The sequence below is a fragment of the Ceraceosorus guamensis genome (genome assembly GCF_003144195.1).
Source record: "Ceraceosorus guamensis strain MCA 4658 unplaced genomic scaffold IE81scaffold_21, whole genome shotgun sequence".
Taxonomy (NCBI): Eukaryota; Fungi; Basidiomycota; class Exobasidiomycetes; order Ceraceosorales; family Ceraceosoraceae; genus Ceraceosorus; species Ceraceosorus guamensis.
The window spans coordinates 261,697-277,823 of record NW_020290016.1 but is presented as its reverse complement, the minus strand read 5'-3'; the positions used below and the strand labels follow the sequence as shown (position 1 = coordinate 277,823).

Below are 16,127 nucleotides of genomic sequence, written 5' to 3'. Positions count from 1 at the left end.
ATCATATGATGCGTGCCGCTTGCGAAGGTGCGAGCGCCTGCTGCACATGAATGCGCTCGGCCCATCCTCTGAGCAAAAGCTCCACGCGTACCTCGAATCGTACAGCTTATTGACGATTCATTCGTATTGATGAGTCTCGAGTGCAACCTCGCTTCCCTTGCTTTGGGGCTCACCACCGATCTAGCGTGTCTCTACCAAGTTTGCGGCTTCTTGCATCCTTGACAAGGCTAGCATTCACCCAAGTGTCCAACATTGCCTCACCTGCTCATCTTCATTCTGCTGGGCCCCAAATTGGCTCGTTTTGAGCTCCCATCCTCGCCACCATGTGAGTGCAAAGTATCTACACATTGGGCCTTTTCCGCATCTCCAAAAGATGCGCTGATTCGCTCATTCACTCTCACGCCAATCTCAGGGCACCAGCGCCGCCGGTCACGTCTCCAGACATAGCTCGTCTCACGCTGCACAAGCCTATTCCGATAGAGTATCACCTCTACACCACGCCCTTTGCTCTCTTCTACCCTCTCCTGGCCTACGCTTACTTCATTAAGTACGACAGCTGGATCAAGAGCGAGGAGTGGACTTTCATCTTTGTGGTTGGACTGGTAACCAGCCATGCGTTGAGCTTTCTGATCACCAAGTGGAGCATCGGCGCGAGGGCGCTGCTCACCTGCAGACCTGTAAGTTGGCCTGAAGGGTCTCAGGCTGGGTGCGGATGGCGGCCCCAAGGAAAGGAAGCCACTCCATGATCGAGCAGGACATTGAATCTCGAGTAGAGCCTGGAAGTGAAAGGCGGATCGGGAGCGATTCGATACAGCTCTGCGTACAGCAGAGCGACGAGCTGAGGGAAGGGGGCAAACTTCGTCAGCCTTCAGCACCTCTCATCGACTCTGGCCTGTAGCTCCTGAGCTTTGCCGAGTGTCGCGGCTACTGACGAACCTCATATGCTCAATCCCGTGCAGGCCAAGTGGCTGCAAGATGCTTCCATCGTGCGAGTCTTTCCTCACGCCCACAAGGGAGAGGGAGAGCTGGTTCCCTTGTCATTCGTGACTCGCAAGGGCCTGCCCCAGGAGGTTTCTTTCACCTATCAAGCGGACAAATACATCTTGACTCAGCCCGATGCAAAAGCTCCCGTCACATCGGTGCACACCTCGCCGCTGGTGACTGTGCCCACATTCCGCCGACTTCCTTACCCAGCAGACTCTCAGCCCACCTTGTCCGCTTTCCAATCCACCAAGGGCCATGCGAGCGAGAGGGAAGTGGAATTCGCGGAAGGTACCTTTGGGAAGAATCTCTTCGACATTCCGAGGCCTACCTTTCTGGGCCTCTTTGCTGAACATGCGGTGGCTCCATTCTTTGTGTTCCAAATCTTTTGCGTGGGACTATGGATGCTCGACGAGTATTGGTACTACTCGCTGTTCACCCTCTTCATGCTCGTCGTGTTTGAGGCCACAGTGGTGTTCCAGGTGAGCAAGCATGGACAGCTCGCTCCTCAACCCTCGGAAATGCTGACGAGCCACGCCATCTTCGACGATCCAGCGTCTGCGTACTCTGAACGAGTTTCGTACCATGTCCATCCAGCCTTACCAAATCCAAGTCCACCGTGCAGGCGCTTGGAAGGAAGTCAGCACCACCGAACTGTTGCCTGGCGATGTTGTATCTGTCACTCGCTCCAAAGAGGACTCTGCCACTCCTTGCGACCTGCTCCTGCTTGGTGGCAGCGCCATCGTCAACGAGGCCATGCTCTCGGGTGAATCGACACCTCTTCTGAAAGAAGGCATTGAGTTGCGGGAGGGCAGCGACAAGCTCGATGTCAATGGCAACGACAGAAACAATGTCGTCTTCGGCGGCACAAAGGTCTTGCAGACCACCGCTCCTGGGGCACCTGGGGCTGCTGGTGAGGCTGCCGACCTCAAGTCTCCCGCGAACGCCTTGCAGCTTAAGACGCCAGATGGCGGCGCGGCAGCTGTCGTGCTACGCACCGGCTTCGGCACGACTCAGGGTCAGCTCATTCGTCTTATGGTCTTCACAAATGAAGGACGCGTCTCTGCTAACAATCTCGAAGCTTTCCTCTTCATTGGCTTCTTGCTAATCTTTGCCATCGCTGCGAGCTGGTATGTCTGGACCCGCGGTATGGAGATGGGAAGACCCAAAGGCAAATTGCTTCTGGACTGCGTCCTCATCATCACTTCAGTCGTCCCGCCCGAGCTGCCCATGGAGCTCTCTATGGCCGTCAACACATCTCTCATGGCTCTCGCCAAGTTTTCCATCTTCTGCACCGAGCCTTTCAGGATCCCCTACGCCGGAAGGGTCGACGTCTGCTGCTTCGACAAGACTGGAACGATTACCGGAGAGGATTTGGAGGTGCAAGGTGTTGCGCAGGTTGGTGCTCGCGGACCTGCGGACCTCATCAATCTCAAGGACACGAGCAAGGAGACTACCCTGACTCTAGCTTCTGCACATGCGCTCGTACTTCTGGACGATGGAGTGGTAGGCGATCCGATGGAAAAGACGACTCTGGATGCTCTGCAGTGGACTCTGAACAAGGGCGATCAACTAGCACCCAGCGATATCAAGACAGCTCGCCACCGATTGGGTGTCAATGTGCGACGACGCTTCCAATTCTCTTCGGCTTTGAAGCGCATGTCCACTTTGAGCTTTGTGCAGGACAACACTGGCTCTAGACGACTGTTCGCAAGTGTCAAGGGAGCGCCGGAAACGCTCAGAAGCATGTACAAGAGTGTTCCCGCAGGCTACGACGAGACTTTCAAGGGCTTCACCAGGAGAGGCAGCCGTGTGCTCGCGCTTGGCTACAAGTACGTGGATGGAGTTCAGCTGACGGCTGATGGCGTGAACAATCTCGGCCGAGGGGACGTGGAGAGCGGTTTGGAATTCGCTGGCTTCCTCGTCTTCCATTGCCCGCTCAAGCCGGACGCTAAGCAGACTCTGAAGGCTCTCAACGACTCGTCGCATCGCAGCATCATGATCACAGGTGACAATCCGCTCACCGCTGTCCACGTCGCTACAGAAGTCGAGATTGTGGATCGTGAGACGCTCATTTTGGACGTCAGAGAAGGGTCTTCGGACGAAAAGGACCTCGTTTGGAGGACTGTGGACGAACGAAAGATCATCCCTGTTCGAGCGGAGGACAAGCTGGACGAGACGCTCTTCGACACTTACGACATTTGCATGACTGGCGTTGCGCTGAGACAATTTGTGGAGACAAATCCTCAAGCGTGGCAAGTGCTTGTGCAGAACACATGGGTCTATGCGCGTGTCAGTCCTGCCCAGAAAGAGCTCATTCTCAACACACTGAAGGGTCTCGGGTACGTGACACTCATGGCTGGAGATGGCACGAACGATGTCGGCGCTCTCAAGGCTGCCAACATTGGCATTGCTTTGTTGGACGGAACGCCTGAAGATCTGAAGAAGATCTTTGAGCACCAAAGGAATGAGCGCAACAAGAAGATCTACGAGTCTCAACTCAAGCTCACTTCCAGATGGGGCCAACCTCCGCCTCCAGTGCCTGCCGCCCTGAAGGAACTGTACCCCGAGCTGGAAAAAGCACGCGACGAGACCATCAAACAGATGCAACGCAAGCGCGTCGTTGACCCAACCGCTAAATTCGACTTGAGCACGCTCACTGCATCTATGGCTGACATGGACACCGACGCAGACGGACCACCACAAATTAAGCTTGGAGACGCCTCCGTAGCTGCACCCTTCACTTCCAAGCTTTCGAACGTCGCTGCTATCACGCACGTCATCAGACAAGGAAGGTGCAGCTTGGTATCCACCGTGCAGCAGTACAAAATTCTTGGGCTCAACTGCCTGATCCAGGCTTATTCGCTCAGCGTCATGTACCTAGACGGCATCAAGTACGGTGACTATCAAGTTACCATCTCGGGCATGCTCATGAGCGTCTGCTTCTTGATGATTTCTCGAGCACAACCCAATGAGAAATTGTCCAAGGAACGACCTCTGGCAAATATCTTCAACTTCTACATCATCGCTTCCATCCTTGGACAATTTGCGCTGCACATCGCCAGCATGAGGTACATCACCCAATTGGTGCCGGTCTTTGAGGAACAAGAAAAGGTAGTGGATCTGGAGAAGAAATTTTCGCCCAGTCTGCTCAACACTGCCGTGTTCCTCATCGGTCTCAGCCAACAAGTGTCCACGGTCATTTCCAACTTTATTGGTCAGCCGTGGAGGGAGAGCTTGTGGGCAAACACTACGATGAGATGGTCCTTGCTTGGCGCTTTTGGCGTCGCCTTTGGTGGTGCGCTGGAAATCATGCCGGAGCTCAACGAGTGGCTACAGCTCATCAAGATCCCCGACGCTTTCAAACTGCATCTTGTAAGTCGCTGCTGAGCTTCATCTCAAGCCTTTGAGAGATCTGGACCGCATCGCTGACCTTCCCGTCTTCTCTGCAATGCAGGTGGCAGCTATGATCGTAGACTTTGCAGGAAGTCACATCATCGAAGAAGTGACTAGAAGATTGTTGGCGCCCAGGACTATTGGGGCCATCGTGGCCAAAGGAAGGGAAAGACGTGAAGCTAGAAGAAAGGCCGAATTGACGGCTCAACAGAACTTGGCCGGAAATCTGCAGGAACTCGCAAAGGTGGCTAGTCAGCGCAAGACTCAGTAGGATGCGTCCACTGCAAGATTTGTGGGCAACAATGTGTCGCATCATTAGATTTGAATTGAGCAACCAAGCTGGCGTACATCTGACCACTTGTCTCGAGCAAGCACCTCGCGGGTCAAAATTCGCAAGGTGTCAATGTGAATATATACTGGTCTGCATGTCAGCTGGGGTCTGTGGTTGGAGTGCGTCATGTTGTGTATTTGATGGTGCTGTGTGTGTGACACGCTTTAGCGAGCGCTTGTAAGCCGCGTCGGTCGAAGGTGCATTCCGCATCGTATCCAACTTGGACGCCAAAGGTCGCCCGCCGGAAGTGAAGTCACGAGTTGTCGTCATTGATGCCATACGCATCGCCACATGACCGCATGGTCGGGCCACGCCAAGCCAAGCCAGGCGAGCCGATGCGCGCTATAACTCGAGCACTGAATCAAGTCTGATGTGAGCAAGAGCGGTACGGTACCGGTACCGCGTGACTTGCGCCGCGGCTCGGGCTGATGAATCTGCAAACGCGGCGCAATATTTAGCTCGTGCATCGGCAATCAGAATCACGAATGAGCCAATGACTGCGCCGCATGAAACGTGTGGGTGGGACTGTATTCTCTGCAGCAGAGCCTGTACGGTACCGTATATCTTGATGCGATGATGCGAGGTGCTCAGCATTGCGCATGGTGATGGCTGAGCTCCCACATTAGCAGCTCACACTCCCTCCTGAGCAGTGAGTGAGTCGTGAATCATAATCGTGGATATGATTATCGCTTGTCGTCACAACCACACATGCAGGTTTGCCATACGGCATACACTGTGATCTTCGATTTGCGGATACACAGCTTTGCCAGAAGCTCTCGCGCTTCAGGATAACAGAATCGTCCTCTGAGCATGAGCGAAAAGGTCATACAAGGCAGCTCGGGGCCCCCAAGCGCCTCTGGCAAGGATGAACAGCAGCGCGCTCCGCTGTTAGGGTCCCGGTCTGGAACAAGCGAGCCAGCGCTGGATGTCCGTCGACGGACGAGAGAAAGAGGGAAATGCGCAATCTGCTGCATTTGGACATTCAGCGCATTGGGTCTGGCCGCACTGTGCGGGATCGGGTATGGTCTGTACTGGGCTAGAGCTCAGGTGCACCAGCCTCATCGGTCCCTGTACGTCAAGCTGGGAGATATTCTTCCCGGACCAAGGCCCGAAAGCTCCAAGGGAAATGATCCGGCCAAGATGCAAAAGTTTATGTTTGGAACGGAGGAGGAACAAGAAGCTTTGAAGCAGGGAAACCTTGGCAAGGATTTGGACAAGACTTGGGAGGATGACGTGGTGCGACCTCTTTTCGACGCCAAGACTCGGTTTGATGTGCACGCTACGCTGTGGCTCAAGTGGGCAGAAGAGGGCAACATGCTCGTCAATGACGAGCAGAGCCGATCGAGATTGTCACAGCTAGACAAAATCAAGCAACCGAAAGCGGGTGAACAGGCTACGATTGAGTATAGCGACTTCAGGAGCGATCGACTCGAGCATCTGCAGCCCATTTGGAGCGGCATTGTTGCGCAAAATCTCACTTTGGGATCGACCAGAAAATCTGCTGATGCCGAGATCGACATCGACCTCAGCGCCTTGCCACTGCTCAAGTGAGTTATTCATTTCTTCTTTGCCCCGGCACAGCGCGCTGCGGGTGTGAGGCTCTAACGCGCGCTTTCCTTCGCAGCGCGGAGACAGTCAAGGCATCCACGCTGTCCTTTACTTCGGTCATGGTTCCGTCTGATCTCGATGCTGCAGATGCACCATGGTCTGGTCTGACATTCGCAAACCTGACATCCGCCGATGGCCTCTTCACCGGTGACAGTGTCTGGGAGGCGAGAGCTCGTTCAAGAGCTTGGAAGCGCCCTGGCACGCCTTCCAGTGCGAATTTACAGGCTCAGCGGCTGTGTCAGCCGACAATGGTTGAGAGCGCGCTGCGCAAAGGCTCTGTACAAGCTGAAGGCGAGACAAAGAGGAAGAGACTGATGGGCTGGACTTGTCACCTTTGGAAACACTCGCGTCAAGCCAATTCGACTTTGGGCGCATCCAAGCGTGCTCCCCTTACCCTCACAGAAGCTCTTCTCATGACCGGGAGCTCACCTAAGCCTTTGATATCTGTGCATGAGCGAATCGAAGATGGAGAAGCTGCGAGCCCTCAGGACTCTGAGGCCAAGCTAAGCAACCTGATTGGCACTTTTGGTCTGGATCACGATGACACGATCAGCGGGCCTGAGGCCGATCGTCAACTCGCAACTTTGCTGGGAGAGACAACGATGGCGCAGGAAATCAAGAAGACTGTCGCAGCGCTTCTACTGACCAGAAGCAGGATCATGCTTCCGAAGGTGGACGAACAAGCCATATTCCGTGTGCAAGATCTCAAAGACAAGCAGGGTCCCAATTGGGCTGAGGTAGGTCCGGAAAAGCTCGGTGCAGCCTTGCGTGTACTGTTGCTCATATAAATTTTTCTGCGTTGAAATAGCACTTCGGATGCGTCGCCGAGGGAGACGCCAGGTGCGCTGCAGATAGACGCCTGTCACCTTTCCATCAGCACTTCACCTTCACCGCTCCTGATGGCAGTCTGCGACACTTCTATGCGCCTCAAATACTAGCTGTGAACGGCGATTCAGGCATTCGGGAGATCCTTCGCCTCTTCGATCATGTGGAGAAAGACGACCTCTGGGTCGGCCCAGGGGAATTGATGAAAAACAGTAGTCAAGTCTATCAGGAAAGGCATAGAGACTTTTCTGAGACAGACAAAGCTAGCCAGTTTTCGTTGAAGCTCGTACAACCATTTGCGAAAATCGAGAACAACTCATTAGCTTTCAAATGGAGAATCAATACCGCAGTCACCGGACCGGTCAGGACTCACTTCAACAAGCTGGATATGTTTGCGGACTCATCGCTGATGATGTCCAACATGGACAGAGTGTCGAGTCCTTTGCCACTTGCCGAAGAGAAGAACGAAGCAGAGGGTAACAAAGATATCGCAATGGTCGAGGGCGACCGTGCCACTCGGGAGTCCTTTGCAGAAGGACTATTTATGAATGACGTCCATCAAATGGAAGAGATTCAATCATGGGTCCTGACCGGTGATATCCGTCGACACTTGACTTTGCTGGGGCTCGCGAGCTTCGCTTTCGAATTTCTGTTTGGACTTGCCAGTGGACCACGTGAGTGATTCGAAAACCCATCCTACAATTCTATTCGGCAGCTCACGAGCCCTTACTTGCTTCAGTGATGCTGCTATACTGGCTTACTCGCAGAACGTCTTTCGGATTGTCCGGTGCCGCCGCTGTACTGGATTTGGTGACGCAATTCTTCGTGGATTCATCCGTCTTCGGATTTGAGATGTCGTTGAAAGCTGATAGCTTCTCGTTGGAAACCCAAGATCATCCGATCCTCCAAAATATCACAGGGGCGATCCTCCCTACGCTCGTTGCAGCTTCATTCAACATTCTGCAAGCTTTCAGAACTTTCCGCATCACGTTCGCTCCTTGGAGACGCTCAAAACGGATCGAGTGGAGCAAGACGCATCAGAGCATCCCTTACACTGCTGGAGTAGTTGGTCAACGCAAAGCCGACCAGGCCGAACGACGCAATGCGAGGCTGGACCTCCCATACGCGAAAGTATTCATCCTCACACTTGGACTGTTCTTCCTTGACGAGTTCCTTGGCAACATTGAGCTCACGACATCCAGAGGCTACCCAAAGGGCTACTTCTCGGCAGATCATCCTCCTCATCTCGGCCAGTTGGCAGGCCAGATGCACAGAAACGCCAACGCTCCAGTCGTGAGGAAGCACATGTGGCTCGCGTTCGAGACGCTCTCGACGTCTTGCGGAAGTGCCGCTACGATCTGCCAATTGCTGCTCAACTCCAAGACCAAGACGTTCAATGGCACCTTTCGCATCGCGGCCCTACTGAGCGCTACACAGCTGCTCCTCAACTGGCTTCATGCCGCCTTTACAGCTGAGAACGTCGCACCGTACACTGTGAGTCAAGACCCATCAGAACCCTTCACAACTCAGCTCGCTCATCGTCTGTTCGTCCCTTTGGCAGGTGAGGTGCGTCGTCGCCGACAGCATGATTCTGACGGGTCTCGTGCAAGCTGTAATTTACAGAGGCGCGCGCCAAGAGGTGCACGTGGAAGAGCTGGAAGAATGACTGATCTAGACGCACGTGAATGAGACAATCACCTCTCCTAGCATTCCTAGCTCGTTTGCTGAATCGTGAATTGTGAAGCACCACACAAGGTTCATCCGAAAGGAAGGAACAGAGAGCGCGTGCCGCAACGATGACAATTAATCGCAGCATGCGAAACACGCAGAAGGCATTCATTGCATTCACCATTGCAAATAATGTATTACCCAGCTTTTAAATGGTCGTGACATTTTCGAACATGTGAGCAGAAGCAGCAACGTATCGTGGGACGGCTCATTGGAACATGCATGCAAGAGACTTGAGAGATGCTTGCGTTCGAGACCTCATGGCTCAGAGCGATTGGGCGCTATCGAGCAATAGCTGCTGCACCCTGTCCGCATCCGGACCCCATCCGACCGTGTATCGCACTTCGGATTGGCGCAAGCCGTTGAACGAAGAAGCGGCGCAGATGGTGTAAGCGCCCATCTCTTCGTAGACGAGCCAGTCGCCCACTTCGAGTCCCTTGGGAAGGTGCGCGATGGACCTGACACAGTCGATCGAGTCGCAGGTAGGTCCCCAAACGCTGCACGGTTGCAGCGTCCATCTTTGTCGTTCCTCTTCGCTCGCCGAGTGCGGTAAATCAGCCACACCAGGAGCGTCGACAGCGGGCTCGTACGCGTACCTTTGCTGCATCGTTAGCACCTTTGGATGCACCGTGGCGTGGTCGAACAAGATGCAGTTGAAGGCGCCGTACATGCCGTCATTTTGGTAGTACATGACGGCAGGCTTGACATCTTCGGCCGCTTCACTTGGCGGAGGAGCAGCTGGCGTAACAGGCGGCGGTCTCTCATCGATCTCGTCGCCAGCAGCGACTGCTTCATCGATATTTTCCGAATCCACGTGACTCTCTCTGCGAGCGATAATGTTCGCTGCAAGGACGAAAGCCTTTTGGACGTAGTACCGCCCAGGCTCCGCAATGATGCGAAGGCCGTGTCGAGTACGGTCGACAAGGCGACCACCAGGTGCAAAATCGCGATCTGGAAAGTATTCGTCGATAGCAGGGCCGAGTACGCTCGCAATGCGATCGAAATTGTCATGCGCATAGCCGCCTCCGAGGTCAAGGAGATCGAACTGGTAGCCAGCCTTCGCGCCCATGTCGAATGCCTGGCGAGCACGGTGAACAGCATCTTTGAAGGCAAGCGGGTCGTAGCAACCAGAACCGACGTGGAAGCTCACGCCGACGACGTCCAATTCAAGCTCTCGTGCTTTTGCCAACAAGCGCGGGACGTTGTCGAGGGGGGCGCCAAATTTGAGGCCCAGCTGGCAGACGCTCTTGCTGTCGTCGGTGAGGATGCGGACGACGAGCTTGCATTGTGGGTGGAAGCGCTTCATCTTGACAAGCTCGTCGGTATTGTCAAACGTCGTGAGGGAAATGCCCTGATCACGAGCGTTGCGGACAAAAGAGGCCGCTTTGCAGGGGTTGGCGTAGATGATGCGTGACGGCGACACGCCCAGATCGAGCACATTTTGAATCTCGCCGTTGGAAGCGCAGTCGAAGCCAGTGCCGAGCGCGGCGAGAAGACGCAGAACGTAAGGGTCGGGGTTGCACTTGACGGCGTAGAACGGGATGACGCGAGGCAGCGCCCGCTGCCATCGAATGTGCTGCCTGTAGACTTCGGCGAGATCTGCAACGAAGAAAGCATTTTCGCCGTTCGCTTCGCATTCGTCGATATCGATGCGATTGAGCACATCCTTCAATTGCTCATCAACGCTGCCGGCAAAGACGGGCTTGCCGCATGAACCTCCAAATGATTTGATCAGAGGTCGAGATGCTGATGCATCGCTAGCGCGGAGGAGCGGGGACGGGTAGTCCGCCGGTGGTGTGTCGGGTCGTGTCATCTGGCTTGACGAGGCGTTGTGCACTGTGCGGCTCTCGTACAAGTTTGGTGAGTAGCGGTAGGAGCTGGTGGGGGCGGGAGGTGGTGCGACGATCGCGGTCATTTCCAAAATGGTGGACGTGTTGGAGGTTCAGAGGTCAAGTTGCAAAGGAAGAACAAGATGATCAACGGCGGTGGGGCAAAATTGGGGTGTCGAGAGAAACGAATTGTCAGCTTTATGACTTTGACGTTGGAGCAGTCCATATGAGTACGAACGTGTGGAACGTGCCCACCCCGACACTCACACGAGGCAATCTGGCGACGTGGACCAGTCGCAGCTGGTAAAGCTGGCGCTGTCGACGAAGGTCGCTCTGATCTTGTGAATGACCGCATGCCGACGATGCAGGGAGAATCAAAGAGTCGCAGAAATGGGCCGAGGGCGAGCAATGAGAATGCGCAGGTAAGGACGGCACAACGGAGAAGTGCGTTAGGCCGTGCAACGATTCCATCGTTTCCAAATCGAGAGGGAGGGGAAGGGTCGCGCGGTAGGTTCAAGAGGAATGCCAGATGCAGGGTGAAGGGCGACCAGTATCCGCAGCACCGCCAGCCCAAGAGGCGGGGTGCAGTGGTATCCATGCAACAAGTCGGCACAGGCCAAACGTGGGGTGGAAAGGTAGTGGAACGGAAAGAAGGTCGGTCAGAAATTGCATCATCCAAACAGCAGCGAAGGGGCAGATGGCGAGCGCGGGTGCAGAGAGCGGAAACGCATGGTGCGCAACCGCGCGTGCAAACGATGAGTTCACAGCAAGTCTCAGAAAGACGTTGTCGATCATTTACGCGCGGACCCCGCCCGCAACACATGCGGGATGCCGGAATGAAACAGCATATGCGCAACAAACGGCGGACGGTTGCGCAATGGGTCGAGGGCTCGGGCAAAGGGTAGTTGCTTGGGCGAGGGGCGAAGAGTGAGCCGCCGGCTCTAATTGCGCTAGCGCGGTTCCGAAGGTCACATCGCGTTGCGATGGCGCGCGAGCGCGCGCGCGTGGCTGCTAGTTGCTGCTTGACTCGCTGTGACACGCGTTGCAGCTAGCCGGCGAAATGCAATCACGAATCTGCAAGATCTCGCATATGGCAGCAGCTGGCGCGAAGAAACCCTGCTGCTGTCAGTGAAGGGCGCCCTCACCCCTCTGCAGCGGCTACTCCGGATCGGCGTGTGGCCCTTGAGATCTGAAATTGCGGTGTCTAAAGCCCAAAATCTCTCGCAGGATGGAGATTACTGGCTTCGCCCCGAGGAGCGAGGCGCCGAAGTTCGGCATCCTCGGTGAGACTTGCTCGACTTTCGTGCGCAAATGACAACTAAGGAAGCCGAAGACCCGGGGTGACGGCCACGTAACATAATGCCCACCACGCATTCCTCCAGCGAATACGTTCATCACCGCCGCGTACATAAATTGGCCGACCCTTGAACCCCTGCATGCTCTGCGGCGGATTCTCTTCCTCCGTTTCCATAAAGGGGTGATCTTCACTCCATTCGTCGTGACCACTCGGCGGCATCAATACGCGCTGATGAAGGGTATCCGCTTGGATCTATCAGATACGCCGGTTCGCAGGCGTCAGGCGCGCTCTGTGGCGAGGTATGACTGTCATACCCGCGGCACGGCGGCCGGCAAACGCTTTACGAAGCCGAAGACGTCGTTGCAAGTGCAGAGTGTGGGAAATGACGTTTGTGCGTCAAGTAGCAATGTGCTTCCGATAATCGCGGCACAATTTCTTGCGTAGATTGGCCACATGTAATGGAGACCTTGCACCAACGCTGAAACGGCACCTTTGCCGCGCTCACCAAAAGCACATCATCGAGTCAAAACTTCGAAGTGCACCTCTTAGCACGTCACCCCACTCCTGAAGCGCATCTACGATGCCCGTGCCAAGGCAGCCTCGCACCAAGCGGCCGCAACTGGCGCTTGGAATTGATCCCGTCCCACAAATCCCCACCCTATCGCAGCCCTTGACGCTACTCACGAGAAAGATGACGAGCTAAGAAAGAGCAAGGCAGAGCGCGAGCCGGTGCGAATGGGTCGCCAGCGTCAGTTGGGACGCACGGCGGCCTGATGCTGAGCGCTGCAAAGGTATTTGATGGAATGTGTATCTGCGGAACGCGACTACCGATCTGATTAGCCGGGCCTGCCGTGGACAAGAGAGAAAGACCATTCAATGTCAGTATCGGCATGAGCGCTTGCAGGGGGACTAGATGTCGCAGTTTAGTGCGAATGAGGCCACATTTTCGCGAAAGAGGTGCGTAGAGATGCAACATCGTCGTCTATCCGACCAGAATGCAAGCTCCCCTTTGCTTGCGAAGCCACGCCCCTCCCTTTTCCTCTCACGACTTGCCAGACAGCAAGGGCTGCACGGACTCAAAGGCGTATTCGTGACCTGTTCATTGCGAGTGCTCCTGACCGCATGTGTTCAGTCCTCCCTTCTCCGCTGCGTCATCTCATCTCCTTCACCCACTCGATTCATCGCGCGCTCGCACGCTCCCGAACAACCCATCAGCCCGGCTAGACCGCCACTCACAAAGAGTCTACCGAGAGGAAAGCCTGAACGGCGCCGAAACGAAAGTCGAGAGATTGTTGAGGAGGAATGACGGGCAAAGATGTGGTGGGAGATGTGGCGAGATCAGAGTGTGCCCTTGCGGACTTTTTTTTACGCCGAGACGGGACTGAGAGCACCGACTAGAGACTGTTGCGATAGTGACGCGAAGGTTTGTATGCGTTATCGATGATTATTTGGCCGACGGTATTGGATCACGGTATGGAGCAGACGATGATGATGTTGACTTTAGACTGAGAATGCGAATCGTGAAGGTAGGCACTGACGTTCGAGGTGCCGATGCAGAATACAAGCCTGCTCCGGCTTTCCTGTGCAACCTCTGCTAATCAATGGTCACGAGTTGTGTGCGAGGCTTTGCGACGCACGATCGACCAAGAGCGTTGCTGGGCGATGTGATACACCGGTGAGTCTTTGCAGTCTAACGAGTCTCGGAACGAGCTGGGAGTGATCGACGAGGTTTGAGTCAGGAATCTTGAACGTCTCGATCGAGCTGCGGCGCCTAAGCGAGGGGGCGACGCCCGCGCGAAGAGGCACACGCCTCGACACGCACGCACGGAATTCTGATCGAGCAGCAGCTATGGCCAGCCGCGCGCTGCTGTTGATGCGCGATCGATGCCCGGGTTTCTGCTCGGGCGCAGCCACAGCGCCAAGGCTTCACGGGTCGTGTGGCTGCGCACAGCAAAACCTCTTTGGCACTTTACCAGCAGCACGCGCGATGGCTGATGCTGCATGTAGGTCTGTGTCATGCTGCCGCGATCGCCGCGAGAAGAAAATCAAATTCTGTAAAGTCACGTGGTGAGTGGAAAGTTGCCAAATCAAGAATCCTGAATTCAAATCGTCGATTAATCATAAATTCGAAGTTCTTCTTGATTTACACTCTTGACTCCGACGCCTCAATCGGACTCAAACTCCTAGCTTGATTGCTGATCTTTATAAATTGATTTGTGACCACTTGTTTATGATCCGAACAAGCTCGCATGCCACCATCATCAGCTGACTCATGATGCAACAACACAACCTTCAACACGATAAGTCTGTAGGCAAGCACGCTGGAGTCAAGAGTCCAGTGCTGAGTCAATCCGCTTATAAGCCACAAGCACTACGACATCTTCGGGCTGCCTCATCGCGGACAGTGTCTCACGAATTGGTCTGAGCACGTGATGAGTTCGGTGCATCTGTAGAGAGCACGAAAGATGAAGGAAGAGTCTGAGTAGCGAGCTGTCTATACAGGTTTGATAAGGGCGACTTCATGCAAGCATCCTAGGCTACCAAGGGGAGCGAGGAGAGAAGGGCAGGAAACGCATCGCCCATTGCCATACCGCGCAGCCGTTGCGTGGTGTCATTATGTCGACCGCAGCCGCAAACACGTCTCCTCTGGGCGTTGGTGGAACGCTGACGCTGATACGTCACGCGCAAACGGTTGCGAATGTGGCGCACGTGCTTCAAGGGAGCACAGACTCTCCATTGTCTCCACTTGGAGAATCTCAACTGGAATGCCTTGGCGACTGCAGCCTCTGGAAGCAGCTGTACGAAGCCTTGCTCCGCGGGGATTGCGTGGAAATTTATCACTCTCCGCTCGGACGCACGAGCAGGACAGCTCAGGTCGTGCACGATGCGATGCGTAGACACATCCTCACTTCTGCCGAGCCTGCTGATGCTGCTGCTTGCGGTAAAAGGTTGAGCATAAGCGCTCGAAGCGCGTTGCAAGAAAGGGATTTTGGCTTCAGAGAATGCACTCGGAGAGGCTTTCATCAGAACGGCTTTCCAAAAGGCATTGGCCGAGGAGAGTCCAACGACGCGTGGATGCGCAGGGTGCAGATGGAAGCGAAATGGCTGATGAGCAGGGCGGAGCTGCGCCAACTCGAGAGCAACACCGCCGGTAAAAGGACGCTGGGCCGGGGGAATGAGGGCAACGAAAGCAAAAAGGCTAAGAATGAAGGAGCGACTATCGGTCGAGTTGAGTCAAGAACGAGCTATGCTTTCTCTGCGCCGCACAATTTTTTAAAGAGCAGCAGCAGCAAAAGCACGGGAAAGCAAATAGACGAGAAGCAAGAGGAATCCTGCATGGAATCCAAGCCTATCAGCGCCTGGCAGCCCCTGCCTTTGCACACCTCCTCCGGTCCAACGGCAGCCGCGCTTCCAAAGCCCAGCATCGCCTCTATGAGCCAGCCTTTTCCAGACCTTGCAGTCATGCCACGTCGACATCTCGTAGTGGTCACGCACGGTCTCTTCATTTCCAGCTTTTTCAAATTGTGCATGCCAGCAGGCAACCAAATGTCCGTACCTTTTGCGGACAATACGGCTCTGTACACGCTCGTCCGTCAAGAGATCATGACAGGCTCGATAGGCCGCGACGAAGATCCTCTGATGCCTGCTACGACCTCGACTTCAACATCAATACCTGCTGCGTTGTCTGAGCTAGCCAAAAGATGCAAGTTGGTACTGCAGAGGACCAACGATACGTCACACCTCCATGAACAGGCGCGGACCACTCGGGCAGGCCGCGGTCGCTTGGGCGAACCCGACCCCAAACAGAGGAGCTTGAAGGACATGTGGAAAAGATGATGAGCGTCGCTTCATCATCGATGCAATCGCTGCTCGTCAATGGCACGCCAAAGCAGTGGCGTCTCCCCGACCTTCTCAGGTTCGCGGCGCTCAAGTCCGATGCTCTACGCGCTGTCCTTCGAAAGGGTCAACTGCTTCACAAGCTGTGGCTCGTGAATTCGCCGCGTGAGCAACGAGAATCGTTCTCAGAGACTGCGCTCAGCATGTAGGAGACGGCGTGAGTTGCGCTCTTGCATCTTCGCGCCGCAGGCAGCTGTCCCGGCCAGCCCATGGCGTCAAGGTCTCTGGTGCTTGC

At 55.0% G+C, this 16,127-nt stretch overlaps 5 protein-coding genes across 5 annotated transcripts; 4 read left to right on the top strand and 1 right to left on the bottom strand.

The window, feature by feature from the left end:
- Positions 1 to 91: 91 nt before the first annotated feature.
- On the top strand, positions 92 to 4,808 carry IE81DRAFT_322621 (putative SPF1-P-type ATPase). The gene is made up of 5 exons (XM_025513689.1): positions 92 to 325; positions 413 to 677; positions 960 to 1,463; positions 1,537 to 4,356; positions 4,439 to 4,808. Coding segments are annotated over exons 1-5 (3,801 nt in total). The 5' UTR covers positions 92 to 323; the 3' UTR covers positions 4,649 to 4,808.
- A 426-nt stretch (positions 4,809 to 5,234) lies between these two features.
- IE81DRAFT_365936 (hypothetical protein) lies at positions 5,235 to 9,014 on the top strand. Its single transcript, XM_025516969.1, has 5 exons — positions 5,235 to 6,255; positions 6,333 to 7,053; positions 7,125 to 7,815; positions 7,881 to 8,635; positions 8,703 to 9,014. Exons 1-5 carry the CDS (start codon positions 5,519 to 5,521, stop codon positions 8,805 to 8,807), a joined length of 3,009 nt encoding a protein of 1,002 aa, XP_025370484.1. The 5' UTR covers positions 5,235 to 5,518; the 3' UTR covers positions 8,808 to 9,014.
- A 120-nt stretch (positions 9,015 to 9,134) lies between these two features.
- IE81DRAFT_288871 (ornithine decarboxylase) lies at positions 9,135 to 10,682 on the bottom strand (the record flags this gene model as incomplete). The annotated part of the gene is made up of 2 exons (XM_025511790.1): positions 9,135 to 9,607; positions 9,689 to 10,682. The coding sequence occupies 2 exons, from the start codon at positions 10,680 to 10,682 to the stop codon at positions 9,135 to 9,137; spliced, it is 1,467 nt and encodes a 488-aa protein (XP_025370483.1).
- A 248-nt stretch (positions 10,683 to 10,930) lies between these two features.
- Positions 10,931 to 11,730, top strand: IE81DRAFT_95705 (hypothetical protein). The gene has a single exon (XM_025517783.1). It carries the CDS (start codon positions 11,052 to 11,054, stop codon positions 11,601 to 11,603), a length of 552 nt encoding a protein of 183 aa, XP_025370482.1. The 5' UTR covers positions 10,931 to 11,051; the 3' UTR covers positions 11,604 to 11,730.
- A 2,504-nt stretch (positions 11,731 to 14,234) lies between these two features.
- IE81DRAFT_95649 (hypothetical protein) lies at positions 14,235 to 15,900 on the top strand. The gene has a single exon (XM_025517782.1). The coding sequence runs from the start codon at positions 14,612 to 14,614 to the stop codon at positions 15,830 to 15,832; it is 1,221 nt and encodes a 406-aa protein (XP_025370481.1). The 5' UTR covers positions 14,235 to 14,611; the 3' UTR covers positions 15,833 to 15,900.
- The last annotated feature ends 227 nt before the right edge of the window (positions 15,901 to 16,127 follow it).

Coding starts and splice junctions, on each gene's coding strand:
- IE81DRAFT_95649 (XM_025517782.1), top strand. CDS start 14,612: ATGTCGACCGCAGCCGCAAACACGTCTCCTCTGGGCGTTGGTGGAACG.
- IE81DRAFT_322621 (XM_025513689.1), top strand. Junction 678..959: donor CGCTGCTCACCTGCAGACCT/GTAAGTTGGCCT, acceptor AATCCCGTGCAG/GCCAAGTGGCTGCAAGATGC. Junction 4,357..4,438: donor ACGCTTTCAAACTGCATCTT/GTAAGTCGCTGC, acceptor TCTGCAATGCAG/GTGGCAGCTATGATCGTAGA.
- IE81DRAFT_95705 (XM_025517783.1), top strand. CDS start 11,052: ATGCCGACGATGCAGGGAGAATCAAAGAGTCGCAGAAATGGGCCGAGG.
- IE81DRAFT_365936 (XM_025516969.1), top strand. CDS start 5,519: ATGAGCGAAAAGGTCATACAAGGCAGCTCGGGGCCCCCAAGCGCCTCT. Junction 7,054..7,124: donor AGGGTCCCAATTGGGCTGAG/GTAGGTCCGGAA, acceptor GCGTTGAAATAG/CACTTCGGATGCGTCGCCGA. Junction 8,636..8,702: donor AGAACGTCGCACCGTACACT/GTGAGTCAAGAC, acceptor TCCCTTTGGCAG/GTGAGGTGCGTCGTCGCCGA.